Source organism: Grampus griseus, assembly GCF_964374135.1.
Source record: "Grampus griseus genome assembly, chromosome: 8".
Classification (NCBI taxonomy): domain Eukaryota; kingdom Metazoa; phylum Chordata; class Mammalia; order Artiodactyla; family Delphinidae; genus Grampus; species Grampus griseus.
This window is the reverse complement of record NC_139002.1, coordinates 14,213,755-14,233,309: the sequence shown is the minus strand read 5'-3', so window position 1 is coordinate 14,233,309 and position 19,555 is coordinate 14,213,755. Positions and strand designations below refer to the sequence as shown.

Here is a 19,555-nt window from a genome sequence, read left to right as displayed (position 1 = left end):
GTGGATCTTGAACTGCTGTTCAGACTCTAAGTGATTATTTTTTTAAAAGATTATTTATTTATTTATTTTGGGCTACATTGGGTCTTCGTTGCTGCACGCGGGCTTTCTCTAGTTGCGGCGAGCGGGGCTACTCTTCTTTGCAGTGCGGGGGCTTCTCATTGTGGTGGCTTCTCTTGTTGCGGAGCATGGGCTCTAGTCGCACGGGTTTCAGTAGTTCTGGCACGCGGGCTCAGTACTTGTGGCTCGTGGGCTCTAGAGCGCAGCCTCAGTAGTTGTGGCGCACGGGCTTAGTTGCTCCACGGCATGTGGGATCTCCCCGGACCAGGGCCCGAACCCGTGTCCCCTGCGTTGGAAGGTGGATTCTTAACCACTGTGCCACCAGGGAAGTCCCTCTAAGTGATTCTTATAAGCCAGTGCCTCTCAGACTTTAACATGAATTCAGATCATCTGGGGATCTTGTTAAAACATAGAGTCTGAGTAGATCTGATGTAGGGCCTGAGATTCTGTGTTGCTGACAGGGATCACACAAGTAGCAAGGCCCCATACCACAGTTGCTTTTTTTTTTTTACATCTTTATTGGAGTATAATTGCTTTACAATGGTGTGTTAGTTTCTGCTTTATAACAAAGTGAATCAGTTATATATATACATATGTTCCCATATCTCTTCCCTCTTGCGTCTCCCTCCCTCCCACCCTCCCTAGAAGGTGTTAATTATTATGTTCTTAAATTTGGAAAGTAATACATACTTATAAAATTACACATTTTTAAGCAAAAGTGGGATTTTTAAACAAAAACGCTTCTAGAATTAAAAATTTTTTTTGCTACATTATGGAGATTATCCATGTTAATACTACATGTAGGTCTCCCTGAATAATTATTTTTTATAAATTTGTTTATTTATTTATTTATGGCTGCATTGGGTCTTTGTTGCTGTGCGCGGGCTTTCTGTATTTGCAGTGAGCAGGGGCTACTCTTCGTTGCAGTGCGTGGGCTTCTCATTGCGGTGGCTTCTCTTGTTGCAGAGCATGGGCTCTAGGCAGGTGGGCTTCAATAATTGTGGCACGCGGGTTCAGTAGTTGTGGCTCACGGGCTCTAGAGTGCAGGCTCAGTAGTTGTGGCGCACGGACTCAGTTGCTCTGCGGCATGTGGGATCTTCCCAGACCAGGGCTGGAACCCACGTCCCCTGCACTGGCAGGTGGATTCTTAAGCACTGCGCCACTAGGGAAGTCCTGAATTCTTTTTTTAAGGGGTGTATAAGATTTTATAATATGGATATATATGTTTATTTAACAAATTCATATTGATAGTCTTCTAGGTTATTTCTGATTTTTAATACTAGAAACAATGCTGCAGTGACTCTTATGCATTTGCTAAACATTCTTTGGAATAAACTTCTAGAAATGAAATGTACTGGGTCAAAGGAATCATACATTAAAGTTTGAAAAGTATATATTGGCACATTGCCTTCCAAAAAGTCTGCTTTCATCCACAATCCTTGTCTAGTTTGTTGATTTAAATATGGTAGCTGATTCCTAGTTACTTTAGGTGAAAATTACGTTGGCACCTTTTCCACCATCACACTTTCATTAAACATGAACTTTTTGCTGGGTGCTAGGGAGTTAAGGATGACTCAGTCCTCATACTTGCAAACTGGTGATATAACTGAAGGTGTTCAAAGGGATCAGGGAACCCCCTGTGGGAATCATTAGGCAAATCTTTACTTAATCCTTGAGACCAGAGAGGATTGGGACTGGGGAGGGACTAGACCAAGCAGAGAACTCCACAATATCCTAATTCACAGTTGTGCCTTAATTAGGGTCTGACATCCAAAAATGATGCTAAAGTCATTTAATCTCTTGTTCATGCTAAGTATTGGTTTGAAGTTGCACTGATAAGTCTGAGAAGAGAATTATATTTTCCTTTTAAAAACAGAATCCCTGTATAAAAACTGCATGGTTAAGCTGTTAGCGCATGTCGGTTATTTAATTTCCTACATTGTACTGGCTGTATTTTTTTTTCTGCAATTAATGTGATAAATGAAAGTAATGAGATTGGTAATTAGTTGTAAGTGACATAGTGCTTTAAATAAATAGTGTTGGGAGGTATTTGAGAAGTGTTGGGTAGTAATTACAGTTCAGGTCCCTGAATGGGTTTTGATAAATCAGTAATGGAGAAGAGTAATTAGAAGTAAAAGACTTTTTTTTCTTGGAGCCATTATCTAGTGATGATATGTTTCTTTTAAAAAAAGTATGGGTTTCTGATTTCTCTTTGAAAAACTGTCATAAGTTTTCATTTAAAAGCTTCACTGTGTAGTTACACTTGTAAAACTGTTAAATCTCTTCAAATTTCTGAGTTGATTAGTTTCTAAAACTTGAAGCTTTAAGAAAAGAAATTAATTGATCTAACTCTTAATTTATAGAGGGAGAGAGACCTAGAGAGATGAGTAACTTGCCCAGGGTCACATAGCCAGTTAATGTCAGTCACCAGACTAAGACCCAGGTCTCTGGACTCCTACCCTGGTGTCCTTTCTGCTGTACCTCCTGTTCTCTTGAGCAACTGATTCTTTTAAAACTGTAATCAAATTTTATGTGTTTTATGTATAGCTCACCATACTGAATACTTGCTTTTGAAGCTTAGTGCTTATTTTAATCATGCTTTTTAACATATGAAAAAGTTTGAAATGAAAAATGATTCCATGGATAAGTTAAGGTCTACAGAGATAAAAATACTTAGTCATTCACAGTCATATATGCTTATAGTTTTCTGCCTAGTTAGAAATACAATTCCTTAGTGTTAGAAAAGATTCTGTGTTCAGAACAGAATTAGGCATAGGCACTGTTCTCTGTAACTTTTCTGTTTTTAAAAATTTAGCAATTTCCAAACATAATTTTACTCCTCTTTATTGTAATCATAGCACTTTCCAAATTTTTTCTATTGACCATTGAGCCCTTGGCAGAAGCAAAGGGAGGAGCTAGGCCAGTGAGGAAGCTATTATGAATGGAGTATATAGCAGCTGTGCAAGGATACTGTTGGTTTCCCAGAGCTAAGCATATTTCTTTTTGACATTGTTCTGAGTGATGCTGTAAATGTACAGGCAGAAGTAAACAAAAGGAAGGCATTTTTGCTATTGTAAGACTTGGAAAGCAAAATAAAATTGAGAACAGACTAAGCAGGAAAGTATCTTTCGGAAATTTTTGGGTGAATTTTTTACGCTCAGAATGCACATTTGTTCTTTAGAGGTTAACTAAAACTGCCAATTTAACATTCACTGATAAAGGCAGGTTCTTTTGGCTTTTGATGTTTGTTAACTATTGACTTGAATTATTCACAAAGCCTTTTGGAAACTTTTTCCCTAGAGGTCATAAATATTTAGGGAATTTTTTTTTTTCTTTACAGAAGATTTTAATGTCAAAAGAGTTGCTCTACCTATATACTTACTTTATGGTCTGTGTTAGTGTTAAGGAATGCTGATTTCCCTGGTCATGTGATTGATTTGTCTTTGAAAGATCTTGAGAAAAGCAGATATTTAACCTACAGTTGATCTTTACAAGGTCACATTCTAAGGAGGGACAGATAACATTTGTGGAACGTACATGATAGTAGTTTGAAAATGCGAACTAATCAAGTGTTTGGGAGACATTTAAAAACTCATGATATTTTAAATCTGTTATGAGGGGTAATATGTTTTTTCAGGTCATTGTCATTAATCAGCGTTTATTTTATTTTATTATTTATTTATTTTTTTTGCGGTATGCGGGCCTCTCACTGTTGTGGCCTCTCCCGTTGCGGAGCACAGGCTCCAGACGCGCAGGCTCAGTAGTTGTGGCTCACGGGCCTAGTTGCTCCGCGGCATGTGGGATCCTCCCAGACCAGGGCTCGAACCCGTTTTCCCTGCATTAGCAGGCAGACTGTCAACCACTGCGTCACCAGGGAAGCCCAATCAGCGTTTATTAATTGCTTACTATAGGTTGGGCAGAGCAATTTTAGTTTAGTTTTGTTGTTGTTGAAAGGAAGTATACCTTTTTTTCCAGAGGTATTAGGCAAATAATGCATTTTAACCTGAATTCTTAATGTTAATGCATTTGCCTTTAAATAGGGAGAATATATTATGGGTTGGCATGTGTAGCTCTGGATATAAATGTAAATAATTTGGGGGGAGCTCTGCTTGCTTTGGACCTTTGAAGGAGTGGATACTGTAGTTTTTGCAGATTGTTGGTCACCCTGTTCTTGGGTGGCCTGCTGCCTTTTCTCTATTCCTTGGTTACCAAGTAGTCAGAGACCATGCAGGTTTGGAAGGGTAGCTGTGGCATGGCCAGATGGTAGGAATAAGGGTGTCAGTTTCTGGGAGTCAACAAAGGGTGATGTGAGGTCTAACATTCTGTCTTCAATAGATAATTCCTGCCTAACCTGCAGATAAACCTGGTCGAGTTGTATGGAAGTGGGGAGGGAACTAGCATTGAATGTCTACTTTATTGGAAACTCTGCAGTCCTTTCATAAACATTTATTATGAGGTGGGTATTATCGCTGTGTTACAGGTAAAAGAACTGAGGCTCAGAGGTTAAGAAATTTACTGAAGGTAAATGACTGAAACAGGACATTCTGATGTGGCTATTTGGTGTGATCTTGTCAAGATACTAAAACATTTTAATTTTAATTCAACACATAAAAGCTTATATTTTAGTCTTCATCATACTGTCTCCTTGTTAATTCCCTGATACTCCACATCTCTCCCTTAATGACCCTCTTCACCTCGCTCTCTACCCTTTAGTCTCACTGACCTTTCTATTCCTCAAATCCAAACCTATTCTCATAGGGCTGTTGGATTAGTTGTTCCCTCTGTTTGGGCTACTCTTCTGCTGATTCTACATGACGGGCTCCTTCCTGTAATTTTAACTCTTAGCCTAAATTCACCTCAGAGAAGCTTTCCCTACTCACTGTGCTAAAGTAGTCGTCCAGCATTTTCTTATTATTCTATTTTAATTGTCTGTATAGAACCTGATATTTTTCTTGTTGATTTCCTTTTTGTTGTTTATTGCCTGATTCAGATTCAGGGGTATCGTATTTTTACTTCTCTGTCCCAGTGCCTGACATATATTTGTTGAATGGATACGTTGAGAAAAATCAAAATCAGGTGCAGTCTTCTTAAACGTACTGCCTTCATATCTCTGAATCTGTATCTGTCTAAACCTGTCCTCATTCCCTTTCTTCCTGTTTTAAAGGAAGGAGGTGTCCCTTCTTTTAATGGTATTGGGTGTTTAGTGCTCCAGCTGTGTTGTAGATCCCGTTTTCCATTTTCTTTTAATTTATCTTTTTCTCTTCTGGTTCTTTTTCCATATAAAACATGCTCAGTATTCTCTGAAGATAAAAACCTTCGATCATATACCTCTTGTAGTCTTTGCTGAATCTTGATCTCTTAGTCTCAACGTCAGTCTCCCCTAACTCCCTCCATGGACTATTTAAGAACCTACCATTTTAATATTTTTATTATAAATATATATTCTGTAAAAATATATTCTGAATATATTCTTCCAAATGAGGTTTTGGAATGTAATACTTATAAATTGGGTACTATTTATTTTAATTAGTATGAGTTCTTAACTCTGTTGCATTTAGAATATAGCTGTCTTCTGAGGTAGAGTCTTTTTTTCTTGACTATGTTGTTCCCTTTTGGCTTGAAACCCTTGATAGGATGAGCAGCTTCCTAAAACACTGTTAAAACATTCATAAATCATATATTTTTGTTGATTCAGCTTGTCTTTATTTGCCAGGCTTATATAGGGCTCTTTTTCAAGAGTACAGGAAATGATGTACAGAGGATAAAATATTTAGTTTAAAAATTTTAATACTGTCTTACATCATTTGAAGAGACATTAGTAATTAAATTGGAATTTTGCAATTGTTCCAGGTGGACCTAGTGATCCCACTTCTGGGGGATCTATCCTAAGGAAATAACCTGATGTTTAGAAGAATAAAATGCCCAAAGATGTTCATCACAGCGATACTTGTAATAGCAAAGACTTAAAAACAGTATAAATGTTAAAGTGGAGGGGATGGTTTAAGATATGGTATGTCTATAGAGTGGAATCATTTAGACATCTTTAAAAAGTTTATAATGAGCTTTTGGTGATGCAAGAAAATAGGCATTTTAAAATATTAAATAAAGAGTAAGAAGTCAGACTTCTGCTTCTACCATTGTTAGACTAGGCTGTTTCGAACCAAATAATACTGCTGGCAACTAGAAAAGCTAGAAGATGTTGAAGAGCTATGAAGGCAGTGAGGAATTAGAGGCCAGGTTCTGGAAGATAAGGAAAGCTCTGAGAGGTAAGCCTTATTTTTGAGGCTGCCTTTTCCATGAGGTCATTGCTGATTCTCGAAGTGATAGCTGAGAGGCTGAATAGAGTTTTCAAAATGCTCATGTCAAAAAAAAAAAAAAAATGCTCATGTCAAGGAGGACAAAAAATTGGAATTAGGGCCTGCCAAGGTGGAGGGCCCTGGGAAACACTCTAGGTTTTGGGGTTGGGTCCCTGAGGGCCTGAATTGTAGGAGTAAGGGTGAAACAGAAGTAAACCAGTCTTTACAGGGCACTGAAGACTGAAGCCCAGCTTTTTAATTTTCTCAATTTTGGGTTAGATTAAGATGACCTGGAATTCCTAGTGTCCCTAGCCAAATCTGACTGCTAGAAGCAAAAGTAAATCCTTTCTGGGCTTCCCTGGTGGCGCAGTGGTTGAGAGTCTGCCTGCCGATGCAGGGGACATGGGTTTGTGCCCCGGTCTGGGAATATCCCACATGCCACGGAGCGGCTGGGCCCATGAGCTATGGCCGCTGAGCCTGCGCGTCCGGAGCCTGTGCTCCGCAGCGGGAGAGGCCACAGCAGTGAGAGGCCCGCGTACAGCAAAAAAAAAAAAAAAAAAGTAAATCCTTTCTGAATAACATCATCCGTAGCCTCAGATTGTCTCTATAATTTTTTATATACAGTGTTCAGCACTCAATAAAAAATAATTAGGCTTATGAAAAAACAAACTATAACTGAAAACCAACAGGAAAGATTGATAAAAGATACAGGGGTTACAGATATTTGAGATATCAGTCATGGACTTATAGCTATGATTAATGTGTTAGAAGAATTAAAGATAAAATAGAGGGCTTCCCTGGTGGCACAGTGGTTGAGAGTCCGCCTGCCGATGCGGGGGACACGGGTTCGTGCCCCAGTCCGGGAAGATCCCACATGCAGCGGAGCGGCTAGGCCCGTGAGCCATGGCTGCTGAGCCTGCGCATCCGGAGCCTGTGCTCCGCAACGGGAGAGACCACAACAGTGAAAGGTCCGTGTACCGCAAAAAAAAAAAAAAAAAAAAAAAAAAGATAAAATAGATAATTTTGTCAGAGATCTGAAATGGTAAATAATGAAATAGAAATTCTAGAACTGAAAAACACAAGAACTGATTGTTAACTCAGTGGGTGGGTTTAATAGCATAAAGCTGAAGGAAAAATTAGTGAGGTAGAAGGTAAGTCAGAAAAAAAAAATCCAGACTGAAGCCTTGAGAGACAAAAGGATGGAGAATACAGAAAAGAGTATGGGAGGCATATGGAATATTGAGTAAAGGTCTTATGTATCAGTACTTGAAGTTCAGAAGGAGAGAGGAAAGAGAATGGGGCAAAAGCAATATTTGATGAGAAATTGGCTGAGAATTTTCCAAAACTGACAGAAATTATCAAGTTCCAAATTGAAGCTCTATAAACACCAGGAAAAATCCAGAGTAAACTATACCTGGGCACATCGTAGTAAAACTGTTGAAAACCCGAGGCAAAGAGAAATCTTAAAAGCAACCACAGAATGAGACATTTTATCTTCAAAGGAGCAACAGTGAGACTAACAGCCTGACTTTTCAACAGTGACAGTGGCATCTAGAAGGCATTTCTCATTTTATTGCACTTCATTTTATTGCACTTAACAGATAATGCGTTTTTTTATAAATTGGAGGTTTGTGGCAACCCTGTGTTGTCAGTTGATGATTAGCATTTTTTAGTAATAAAGCATTTTTAAATTAAGGTATGTACATTGTTTTTTAATAATACTATGTCTTGTACACTTAATAGACTATAGTATAGTGTAAACATAACTTTTATATGCACTGGGGAACCAAAAATTTTGTGTGAGTTGCTTTATTGCAATTCTTGCTTTATTGCCGTACTCCCTTTATTGCAGAGGTTTGGTACCGAAACTGCTATATCTCCGAGGTATGCCTGTAGCTATAAAATGATGACAGAAAATAACTGCCAATTCTTATCCAGGGAAAATAGCCTTTGAAAGTGGTTACAAAATAAAGATGTTTTGAGATAAACAAAAACTGAGGAGAATTTGTAGCCAGCAGCCTATACCCTAAAGGAAATAAATACTAAAGGATGTTCTTTAGGCTGAAGGAAAATGATTTCAGATGCAGTGAAGAGCATTGGGAAGGGGGGTTGTGTGGGTAAATGTGAATGAATATTGGCTGTATAAAATAATAACAGAAGTAATAGTAATAATAATGACTTGTGGACTTTATATGATATATGGAATTAAAATGTGTGATAGTAATAGCACATAACTTGAAAAGAGTAAATGGAGTTAGTGTCCCAAGTTCCTTGCGTTGTCTGGGAAGTGGTAAAAGTACTACTTTATATAAGATTTAATGAGTCAGAGATGCATTTTATAATTACTAAGGTATTCATTTAAAGAGTAGTAAAAGAATATATATTTGGCAAGCTGTTGGGGGAGAAAATTGGGAAAATAAAAAAATGCTTAAACCGGAAGACGGCAAGAAAGGGGAGGTAAAGGAAGATGAAACAGGAGAGATACATAGGAAACAAATAGTAAATTATTTTATTATTTATTATAGGATCAGTACTTATTAAGTGAACCATATGAAATTGCCAGTATTTGACCTACCATAATAACAGTTTCATAGTTGAAGTGTAAACAGGTCAAATTGGTTAAAATCAGAGATTGTCAGAATTAAAAGGAAACCAGCTATATTCTGCATGACAAAGTCATGCATTAAATGTAAGAATACAGAAAGTTTGAAGATAGAAGAATGGAAAAAGATACACCATGCAAACACCAACCCAGGAAAGTTGGTTTAGCTAGATTAGATACATTAAAGGGGACTTTAAGGCAAGAAGTGTTTCTAAAGAAGGATATTTCGTTGATGAAAGTGCAGTTTACCAAGAAGAAAATAAAAAGGATGTTGAAAAAAATAATACAGTATTATAATTGCACTGATTTTTTTTAAACAAATGGAAAAAAGGAAAAAGTAGTTCAGTAGTTCTTATGATCTATCGTTACTAAAATGTTAGTGTTGTCAAACTAATCAGTCTTTGCATTTATGATTTAAAAATATTTTTTTAATTGGAGTATAGTTGATTTACAATGTTGTGGTAGCTTCAGGTGTGCAGCAAAGTGAATCAGTTATACGTATACATACATCCACTCTTTTAGATTCTTTTCCCATATAGGTCATTATAGAGTATTGAGTAGAGTTCCCTGTGCTATACAGTAGGTCCTTATTAGTTATCTATTTTATATATAGTAGTGTGTATATGTCAATCCCAATCTCCCAATTTATCCCTCTCTCCCCTTTCCCCCACTGGTAACCATAAGTCTGTTTTCTACATCTGTGACTCTATTTCTGTTTTGTAAATAAGTTCATTTGTACCATTCCTTTAGATTCCACATAAAAGTGATATCATATGGTATTTGTCTTTCTCTGTCTGACTTACCTCACTCAGTATGACAATCTCTAGGTTCATCTGTGTTGCTGCAAATGGCATCATTTCGTTCTTTTTTATGGCTGAGTAATATTCCATTGTATATATGTACCACATCTTCTTTATCCACTCCTCTGTCAATGGACATTTAGGTTGCTTCCATGTCTTGGCTACTGTAAATAGTGCTGCAGTGAACATGGGGGTGCATGTATCTTTTCAAATTATGTTTTTGTCCAGATATATGCCCAGGAGTGGGATTGCTGGATCATATGGTAGTTCTGTGTTTAGTTTTTTAAGGAACCTCCATACTGTTCTCCATAATGGTTGTACCAATTTACATTCCCACCAACAGTGTGGAAAGATTCCTTTTTCTCCACACCCTCTCTAGCATTTATTATTTGTAGATTTTTTGATCATGGCCATTCTGACCAGTACGAGGTGATACCTCTTTGTAGTTTTGATTTGCATTTCTCTAATAGTGATGTTGAGCATCTTTTCATGTGCTTTTTGGCCATTTATATGTCTTTGGAGAAATGTCTATTTAGATCTTCTGCTCATTTTTTGATTGGGTCATTTGTTTTTTTGATATTGAGCTGTATGAGCTGTTTGTATATTTTGGAGATTAATCCCTTGTCGGTTGCTTTGTTTGCAAATATTTTCTCCTGTGGGTTGTCATTTTGTTTTGTTTATGGTTATGATTTGCTTTTGTGTCTTAAGAAATACTTCCTCTCTGAGATCATAAAGTTCAACAAATATTTTCCAAATTTTTTTCTAAAAGCTTTAAAGTTTTTTCTCCACACAAGATCTTTAATTCATCTGAACTTTACTTTTCATGTAACGTGTAAGGGATGTAATTTTTTTCCCATATGGATAACCAGTTTTCCAGTAGTTTTTCTCTTAAACTGATTTGTGTGTGTTTTTTTCTTTTTTCTTTTTTTGGCCACACTGAACGGCATGAGGGATATTAGTTCCTCTACCAGGGATCGAACCCGTGCCCTCTGCAATGGAAGCACCTAGTCCTAACCACTGGACCTCCAGAGAATTCCTCTTGAACTGATTTGTAATGCCACTTCTGATGCTGAATTTCCATACATGCGTGTCTCTGTTTGGGCTCTCTTCTTTTCCATTTGGCCATTTATCTGTCTTTGGTCACTATCACACTATTTTAATTATAAGATTTTAAAAAGTCTTGATAACTCATTGGGTAACTACCACCTACTTTGTGACTTTTCAAAATAGGCTTGGCTGGTTTTGGTCTCTTTTTCTTCCGTGTGGGTTTTGGGATCAACTTGTTAAGTTCCATGAAAAATCTTTTTGGAATTTTGATAGGAATTGCACTGCATTTATATACTAATTTGGAGGAGAACTGACGTCTCCTTAAACATGATAGGGTTCTTCATTAATTTCTGTTTTTATGTTCTTCAGTGAATTTTTGTTGTTTTCTTCATAAGAGTCTTACACATTTTTTGTTAGATATATTCCTAGGAGCCTTAAATTTTTATTTATGCCATTCAAAATGGCAGCAATTAAAATTACATTTTAAAATTATTTATAAAATTTTTATGAATGCCATTTTGGTATATCAGTTTTGTTTTTTTTTTGGTATATCAGTTTTGAATCCAGCAACCTATTAAACTGTTTTGTTTCTAATGTTTTGTCAATTCTTTCATTTTATTCATGGACAGTTATATCAGCTACAAGTAAAGTAAAATTATTTTCTTTCTGTTACTTATATTTTTACCACCTATGTGTGCATATTGCATCAATATAGTTTAGAGGGATATCTTTGTAATAGTAATGTAGTCATATACATGTAATTGTAATGTAAATATTTTGTTTCTGGTTTCTTTAGATCTACTTTGTTTGAGAGGAGCATCCACGTGGTAGTGTATTGTTGCTAATAAATATACTACAGTTTATCCACTCTACTGTTGATGGACATCTGGGTTGTTTGCAGTTGTTAGTTGTTACACATTTTTGTATGTGTATCCCAGTATACCTTTCCAGGCGGAGATCTGCAGGTTTGTGGGGCATATAAGTCTTTAGCCTGACCATACAGTGCCGAACTATCTTCCAGGGTGGTTTTATTAGTTTCGATTCCCACCAGCAGTATTTGAAGGTCCTTGCTTCTTGCCAGTGGTTGGCATTGCCAATTTGGTGTGTGTAGTGATAGTATCTAATTGAGAGCTTACAATTGTCATTTTAATGAAATTAAAATGATTAATGAGATTAAGCACAATTTCATATGTTTATTGGTTATTTGGATATCTTCTTTTGTCAAGTTTTTATTCAAGTCTTTTGTCCATTTTTGGGAATTCCCTGGTGGTCCAGTGGTTAGGACTCCATGTTTCCACTGCTGGGGGCACGGGTTTGATCCCTGGTCGGGGAACTAAGATCCCGTGTGCTGCGCGGTGTAGCCAAAAAAAAAAAAAAAAAAGATAGTCCCTATCTTACTGATTTGTAGATGTTCTTTATATATTCTGGATATGTATGTCTGGATATATACATATTGTAAATATCTTCTCTGATTTTGTACATGTGTTTTTACTCTTTTGTGGTATCTTAGAAGTTCTTTTAGAGTATAGTAGAATTTAATTAATATTTTCCTTTATTAATGTTTTTTATGGTCCTGTTTAAGAATTTTTTCTCCATCATGAAGTAATGAAAGATAGTTTTCTTATCTTCTAAAGCTTTATTTGCCTTTCGCATTTAGGTCTAGAGCCCATCTAGGTGTTTTGTTTTGTTTTGTTTTTTGCATAGTGTAAGGTAAGGATTTAGTTTGATTTTCTTTTTTTCCTATATGGATTGTTCCACTACTGTTTTTGGGAAAGATCACTCCTTTGTGATGTCAAGGGTCTATATATGCGTGGGTCTATTTCTAGAATTTTCTGTCCCACTAATTTATGTCTCTTCCAGACACACAAAAATCCACATAAATGGAAAGTACTAAATAAGGTGGTAGGAATAAATACAAATTATTAGTCATTACAACAAATATAAACTCACCAGTTAAAAAAAAAGATTGTTACATTGGATTAAAGAAGTCTAACTATATGTTCTTTAAAAGAGACCTACTTAAAACTAAGAGCTGAGAAAAGTTGAAAGTAAAAGAAGGTAAAATGAATTAACCAGGCAAATTCTGAGAGTTCTGCATTTATATGGGAAGGAATGGTGTCTCAGTTCAACTCTTTGCTGGGTCCAAGGCCTCTGTGCTCCTGTCCCCTAGTGGTTGTTAAAGCTCTAGGCTCCTGCGTTACCAGGTTTACCTCCCAGGGCAGCCTCGTTCTTTATTTCTGCCCCTGGAAATTTTCTTTATTCTGCTGTGGTGTGAGCCATGCATTTCAGAGGAATTCGCCATGCTTCATCTAGCATTTTTTAGGCATGTATGTGGATGTCTTCCCCACCCCAATTGTTTAGTCTTCTATGTGTTGTCTGAACTGTTAGATACGGTTTTAAGAACCCACCCTCTAGGGAGACTACTAAAAATGTAAAGTGATTGCCTGTGGGTGTGGGTGTGGGTTAGGGATCATTTCTTATATTCTTGTGCATTTTTTGTATTTCTGCAAAAGACCACATATTTTATAATTTTCTAAACTTAAAAAAGGAAATTGCCCTTAAGATCCTCCAAGTAATAGCCCTTTTTTTCCATTTGTTGCAGGTGGTGCGGTTGTGTCAGAACCCAAAGCTGGCGCTAAAGAATAGCCCACCTTATATCTTAGACCTGCTGCCAGACACCTACCAGCATCTCCGCACTGTCTTGTCAAGATATGAGGGGAAGATGGAGACCCTTGGAGAAAATGAGTATTTTAGGGTGTTCATGGAGAATTTGATGAAGAAAACTAAGCAGACCATAAGCCTCTTCAAGGAGGGGAAAGAAAGAATGTATGAGGAGAATTCTCAGCCTAGGTAATGGAGAATACTACACAAATATTTATTCAGGTCTGTGACTGCCTGAATAGGTAACACATAGAAATAGTTGAGTTGGTTTTAATTTTATGTCAACAAGAATAGAATGCAAAGTTGACATTTGACTTAAAGCTGTGTTTTGTATAAAAGGTTACCTTGGAGAGTATTGATCCATCCGTAGCTCTGATTATTTGTTTATCTCTGAAAAGTCAGTGACTTACCGTCATGAAGATGAGTTGGAGGCAGTAGGTCTTTCAGAGGCCCTGAAGATCATGAAAGTTTGTGGATAGGTGAGAGTCTGAAAGAAAGAAGTTGGGGTTGGCAGTAAACAGTAAGAGGATTTTGCCCGAGCTGGTAGCATATTAGGTAGGTTATAAGTATGGGATAATAGGAAAAAAATTAGCCAGTAGTTTGGATAACTTTTTTAAATAAAGCCAAGTGAAATGACATTTCCTTTATAGGTAAAGTAACTTTTCAAATAGGATAGAATAGAATACTTTTCAAATAGAATTGGCAAAATGCAGTTAATTCAATAAACATTTGAGGGACCAATAGGTATTCTTTTGTACTTATTAAATACTAAAAACTATACTGACTGTCCCATATGTTATTGGCTTGGTTGTTGTATATTATGCACTGGGAGAGAAACAGGTTGATTGTATCCATGGTATAGTTGTGTTTGGTTTTGTCTAATTGGAATTAAATATTAACTCATCTGGAACAAGTAATAAGATGTAAATTCTATTATAATTTTTAGGGAGTAACTTACTCTTGAGAAGTGACTTGAATTGGGAGGGACAGTAATTTCTGAGGGCATTCAGTTAGCATGCCAAGCAGTAACTTACTAAATGGTATCCTTGTAGCGTTTGACTCTGTTGGCTTAGATTCTGGGAACCTTCATCTCTCACTTAAAATTTTACCCACATCATTATTCGTGTTACCTTTACTGGGACAGATTACTCAGGTTTGGTCCAGAGTATTAGTATTTTCTTCTTAAAAAGGTTTCTGGTAACTGAATTCAATCTGTAGGAACCTTTGTAACATCTCATTTATGGGAAAATGAACTTTGTCCATTTAAATTATTTAAATTTCATGACTTTTGTCGTTTTGTATTGCTGAATTAAAAAAATAATTTTGGACTTTATTACGTACCAAAACTTAAAAATTTTATTTATTATCCACAGTGTACTAGGTTCTAATTCTAGGCGGTGAAAAGGAGAGTTAAGTATTCAATTCTGATGTCATGTGATAAATACTTTAATAGAGATATGTACAAAATGCTGTATGAACACAGTTTTACCTAGTGGCATCGGGGAAGGTGGCACAGAGGAAGTGTTATTTGAGCTAGATTTTGAAGGGTAAGTAGGAACTTTCTAGGCAGAGAAGTGAAGAAAAGGCCTTTAACACAGTGGCATGAAAATGCAGGCTCTGTTTGTTTAAGGAACGTGAGCGATCTGGTTTGGCTAGAATTAGGGGAGATAGATAAGCTGGAAATATGGGTTGGAGTCAGATTGTAAAGAGCTGTTTTTTGACCTCAAGACTTTCTCCTATAGATAACAGGCTGCCATAGAACAGGTTTTTTTTTTTTTTTTTTTTAATAGTGGAATAAAAATTGTAGATTTTTCAGTCTTCTTAGACACACTGAACATTGTTTGACTTTTTTTTTTTTTTTTTTTAAATGACACAGTTCGTCACTGAGAGGCAGAATAGTCCACTGGTTAAGAAGAGGAGGGACTCTGAAGCCAACTGCCTTAGTTTGAATCTTAACTTTTCCACTTAACTTAGCTGTGTGATTCTTCGGTTTCTTCATCTGTAAAATGAGATAATAGTATTACTTTCCTTGTAGGATCGTTGGGAGTTTAATTAAGTAACTAAATGTTCGGTACTTACAACAGTGACTGGCACATTGCAAGTGATAAGTGGGTTAGCTCTTATTATATTAATCATCTTCATTATTTTCATTACTATAAGTATAGATTGTTGTATCAGGCTGTTTATCATTGGTACTGCCAGAACCTAATGAAATGCGTAGACCAATCTGCCCTTTTACTAAATGGCTTCACACAATGCTTGTAAGTTCTTTTACCTTTTTAACAAAACCTTACTGTCAGTATGTCTGTCCGTATCAATTTCATTTCCCCTAATATGAAGCTTTTAATCCACTATAGGCTTTGACCATACAGCCAGGTTTGTACAAATTATATATAAAGTGAGAATAAATAAATTTGAGGTGAGAATACATTTTTTTTTTCCCAGTAAAGGAAAATATGTGGCTTTACTGTACCATCTTTGCGATCTGTATTTTGGTTGTTAGGAGGCTTTTTTTGTATTCAGTTTAAAAAATTGAGATATAATTCATATACTATAAAATTTACCTTGTAAAGTGTATAATTTAGTGGTTTTTAGTGTGTTCACAAAGTTGTGCAACCATCACTACTATATAATTCTAGAACATTTCTGTCACCCCAAAAAGAAACCCCATGTTCATTAGCAGTCACTCCCCTTTACCCACTCTTGCTTCCCTCCAGCCTTTGGTGATCACTAATATTTACTTTCCGTCTCTGCGGATTTGCCTGTTCTAGACATTTCATTTAAGTGGAATCATGTAACATGTGGCCTTTTTTGTCTGGCTTCTTTCACTTAGCATGTTTTCACGTTCATCCATGTTGTAGCATAGAATAGTACTTCTTTCTTTTTTATGGCTTAATAATATTTTATTGTATTGACATTTTGATTATGGACATTTGGGTTGTTTCCACTTTTGACTATTATTAATAATGCTGCTATGAACATTTATGTACAATTTTTTGTGAAGCTCTATGTTTTCAGTTCTATTGGGTATATACCTAGGACTGGAATTACTGAGTCATATGGTAATTCTATGGTTAACATTTTGAGGAACCACCAAACTGTTTCCACTGCAGCTGCACCATTTTACATTCCCCAAGCAATGTATGGGGGTTCCAACTTCTCACCAATACTTATTATTATTATTTTGGTTATAGACATCTTACTGGGTATGAAGTAGATATCTCTTTGTGGTTTTGATTTTCATTTCCCTAATGAGTAACATAATGAGCAGTCTTTTTACATGTTTATTGCCCACTTGTATATGTTCTTTGGAGAAATGTCTGTTTGAATCCTCTGCTCATTTTTTTTTTTTTTTTACCTTTTTTGCGATACGCGGGCCTCTCACTGCTGCGGCCTCTCCCGCTGCGGAGCACAGTCTCCGGACGCGCAGGCTCAGCGGCCATGGCTCACGGGCCCAGCCGCTCCGCGGCACGTGGGATCCTTCCAGACCGGGACACGAACCCGTGTCGCCTGCATCGGCAGGCGGACTCTCAACCACTGCGCCACCAGGGAAGCACCCCGTTTGAGATTCTTTTTTTTTTTTTATATATATAGTAGTGTTTATTTATTTTTACTTGTTGACAGTTTGCTTTATTTATTTATTTATGGCTGTGTTGGGTCTTCATTTCCGTGCGAGGGCTTACTCTAGTTGTGGCAAGTGGGGGCCACTCTTCATCGCGGTGCGCGGGCCTCTCATTATCGCAGCCTCTCTCGTTGCAGAGCACAGGCTCCAGACGCGCAGGCTCAGTAATTGTGGCTCACGGGCCCAGTTGCTCCGCGGCATGTGGGATCTTCCCAGACCAAGACTCGAACCCGTGTCCCCTGCATTGGCAGGCAGATTCTAAACCACTGCGCCACCAGGGAAGCCCCGTTTGAGATTCTTAATGAATTTTAGGATTAGCCTGAATATTACTACCAAAAGGGCAGCTGGAATTCTAATAGGAGTTGCAGTGGACCTCTAGATCAATGTGGGGAGTATGGCCATCTTAACAATACTAAGTCTTCCCAATCTATGAACATGGAATGTCTTTCCATTTATTTGGGTCTTCTTTAATTTCTTTCAGCAGCATTTTATTGTTTTCAGTGTATAAGTCTTTTGCCTCTTTGGTTAAATTTATTCCTAAATATTTTTATTCTTTCTGATGCTATTATAAATGGAATTGTTTTCTTAATTTAATTTTTGGATTGTTCATTGCTGGTGTGTGGGAAGAATACAGTTGAATTTTGTGAGGTATTTGACCTTGTATCCTGCAACTTTGCAGAACTCATCTATTGGTTCTAGTCGTAGTCGGTTTTTTTAGTGGATTACCTAGAATATTATGTAAATAAGATCATGTTTGCATGATCTTGCATGATCTCTATTTGTATGCAAATGATGATAGTTTTACTTCTTCCTTTCCTTTGTGGATGCTTTTTTTTCTTGCCTAATCGCTCTGGCTGGAACCTCATATGTTGAATAGAACCTATGTTGAATAGAAGTAGTGAGAGCAGACATCCTTGTCTTGTTCCTGATGTTAGGAGGAAAGCTTTCAGTCTTTCACCATTGAGTATGATGTTAACTGTGGGATTTTCATAGATGCCCTTTATCAGGTTGAGAAAGTTTCTATTTTTTTGCTCAATGTTTTTGTTTTTGATCACAGAAGAACGTTATAGACCTTTTATGCTTTGTTCCTGCTTTTTCTTCTTGGGAGAGAGAAAATTTGTAGACTTGTAATATTCTAGAAGGAGTGAATATTTTGAGTTGCACTAAGGGCAAGAATGCAGGCAAGCCTCAGGAATAACTGAAACCATGGTTGAAAATGCTACCAGGACACTGCATTCTCTCAATGCAGATTAATGTCTGAATTGTGGGGAAATCTGGCCTCTGCTACACCCAAGATTTACATCTTACAGGTTTCTTACGGTAGCAGAGCATCTACCTCTTGGTTCCAGTTTTGACTTAGGCTTGGTATAGATCAATTGATTATCTCTGGACCAGTCAACTCTGGAAAGAAAAGCTAAGTGCTGTGATTAGTCCAGCGAGGGCAAGGTGTCATCTCTAAACAAACCTGCTATGGCTTGGGGAACATATCTGTTCCCCCAAAGCCATGTACATGAGGGAATTTGTTGCCAGACTGGATGTTGAGGAGTTAATCCCTTAAATATTCTCTAGAAGAGTGTACATAAGTGTACCTATCAGTATATAATGTAGTTGCTTCCTGGTTTTGTTTTAGAGAGGATATTAGGTAAATTAACTTCTCTAAAGATATTTGCCCTCATTCTTCTTAGACTTTATAAAAAATTAATTCAGCAAAACCATAAGCTGCTTTCTTGCCTTTTATCTTTAACTCTCGTTTTTGCGCCTGTTTTCGTTAGAGCGCAGGACGTTATAGTAGAAGCTGAATGGGATTATACAGTGCAGTTAATTTTAAATTGTCATTGTCTTATTGTATCCATTTTGGAAGTAAGATTAAACTTTTCTGTTGTAATTATGTTGTCTTTTTAGAGGTAGTTATAAACTGAAATTGTCAAAATTTGGTTTTGTTGTATTCAGCCAGGAATAATTCAGAAATAACTAAAAGCTTATGTGCTAACCATTCATTAAAGAAAAAATAGTAGTGAGTATTTTCTCTGTGGTAGGCACTGCTCTAAGAACAGTGATAGAGCAGTAAACAGCTCTCATGATGCTTATAACCTTATGTTCTCTCGTTTTCCGTTAGTTTCCAAGCTATAACCACTGAACTAGTATTCTTTTGGTTTCCAGATTATCCTCCAGTGGAAGAGTGGTGATTCACAAGCTAACAGCAGTATTTGTACTGCTATAGTTTTCCCTAGCACCCTGAAAATAGGTTTCAAGTGTGCCAAATCCTATTGGTAGATAATGGTGGCTTAGAACTTTTTGTTGAGGAGTTTGGGCTTGGTGAGAAAAGATTCCCACTTACATTAGGAATGCCTTTCTTTCTTTTTTTTTTTTTTTTTTTTTTTTTTTCGGTACGCGGGCCTCTCACTGCTGTGGCCTCCCGTCGTGGAGCACAGGCTCCGGACGCGCAGGCTCAGCGGCCATGGCTCACGGG

At 37.1% G+C, this 19,555-nt stretch overlaps 1 protein-coding gene across 1 annotated transcript in view; it reads left to right on the top strand.

Moving 5' to 3' along the window:
- Window positions 1-19,555, top strand: part of CBL (Cbl proto-oncogene) — an 83,036-nt gene that overhangs the window by 7,605 nt on the left and 55,876 nt on the right. The window contains exon 2 of the mRNA XM_082660321.1: window positions 13,405-13,652. Coding sequence (XP_082516447.1) covers window positions 13,405-13,652 — 248 coding nt within the window. The remainder of the gene's footprint in view (window positions 1-13,404; window positions 13,653-19,555) is intronic.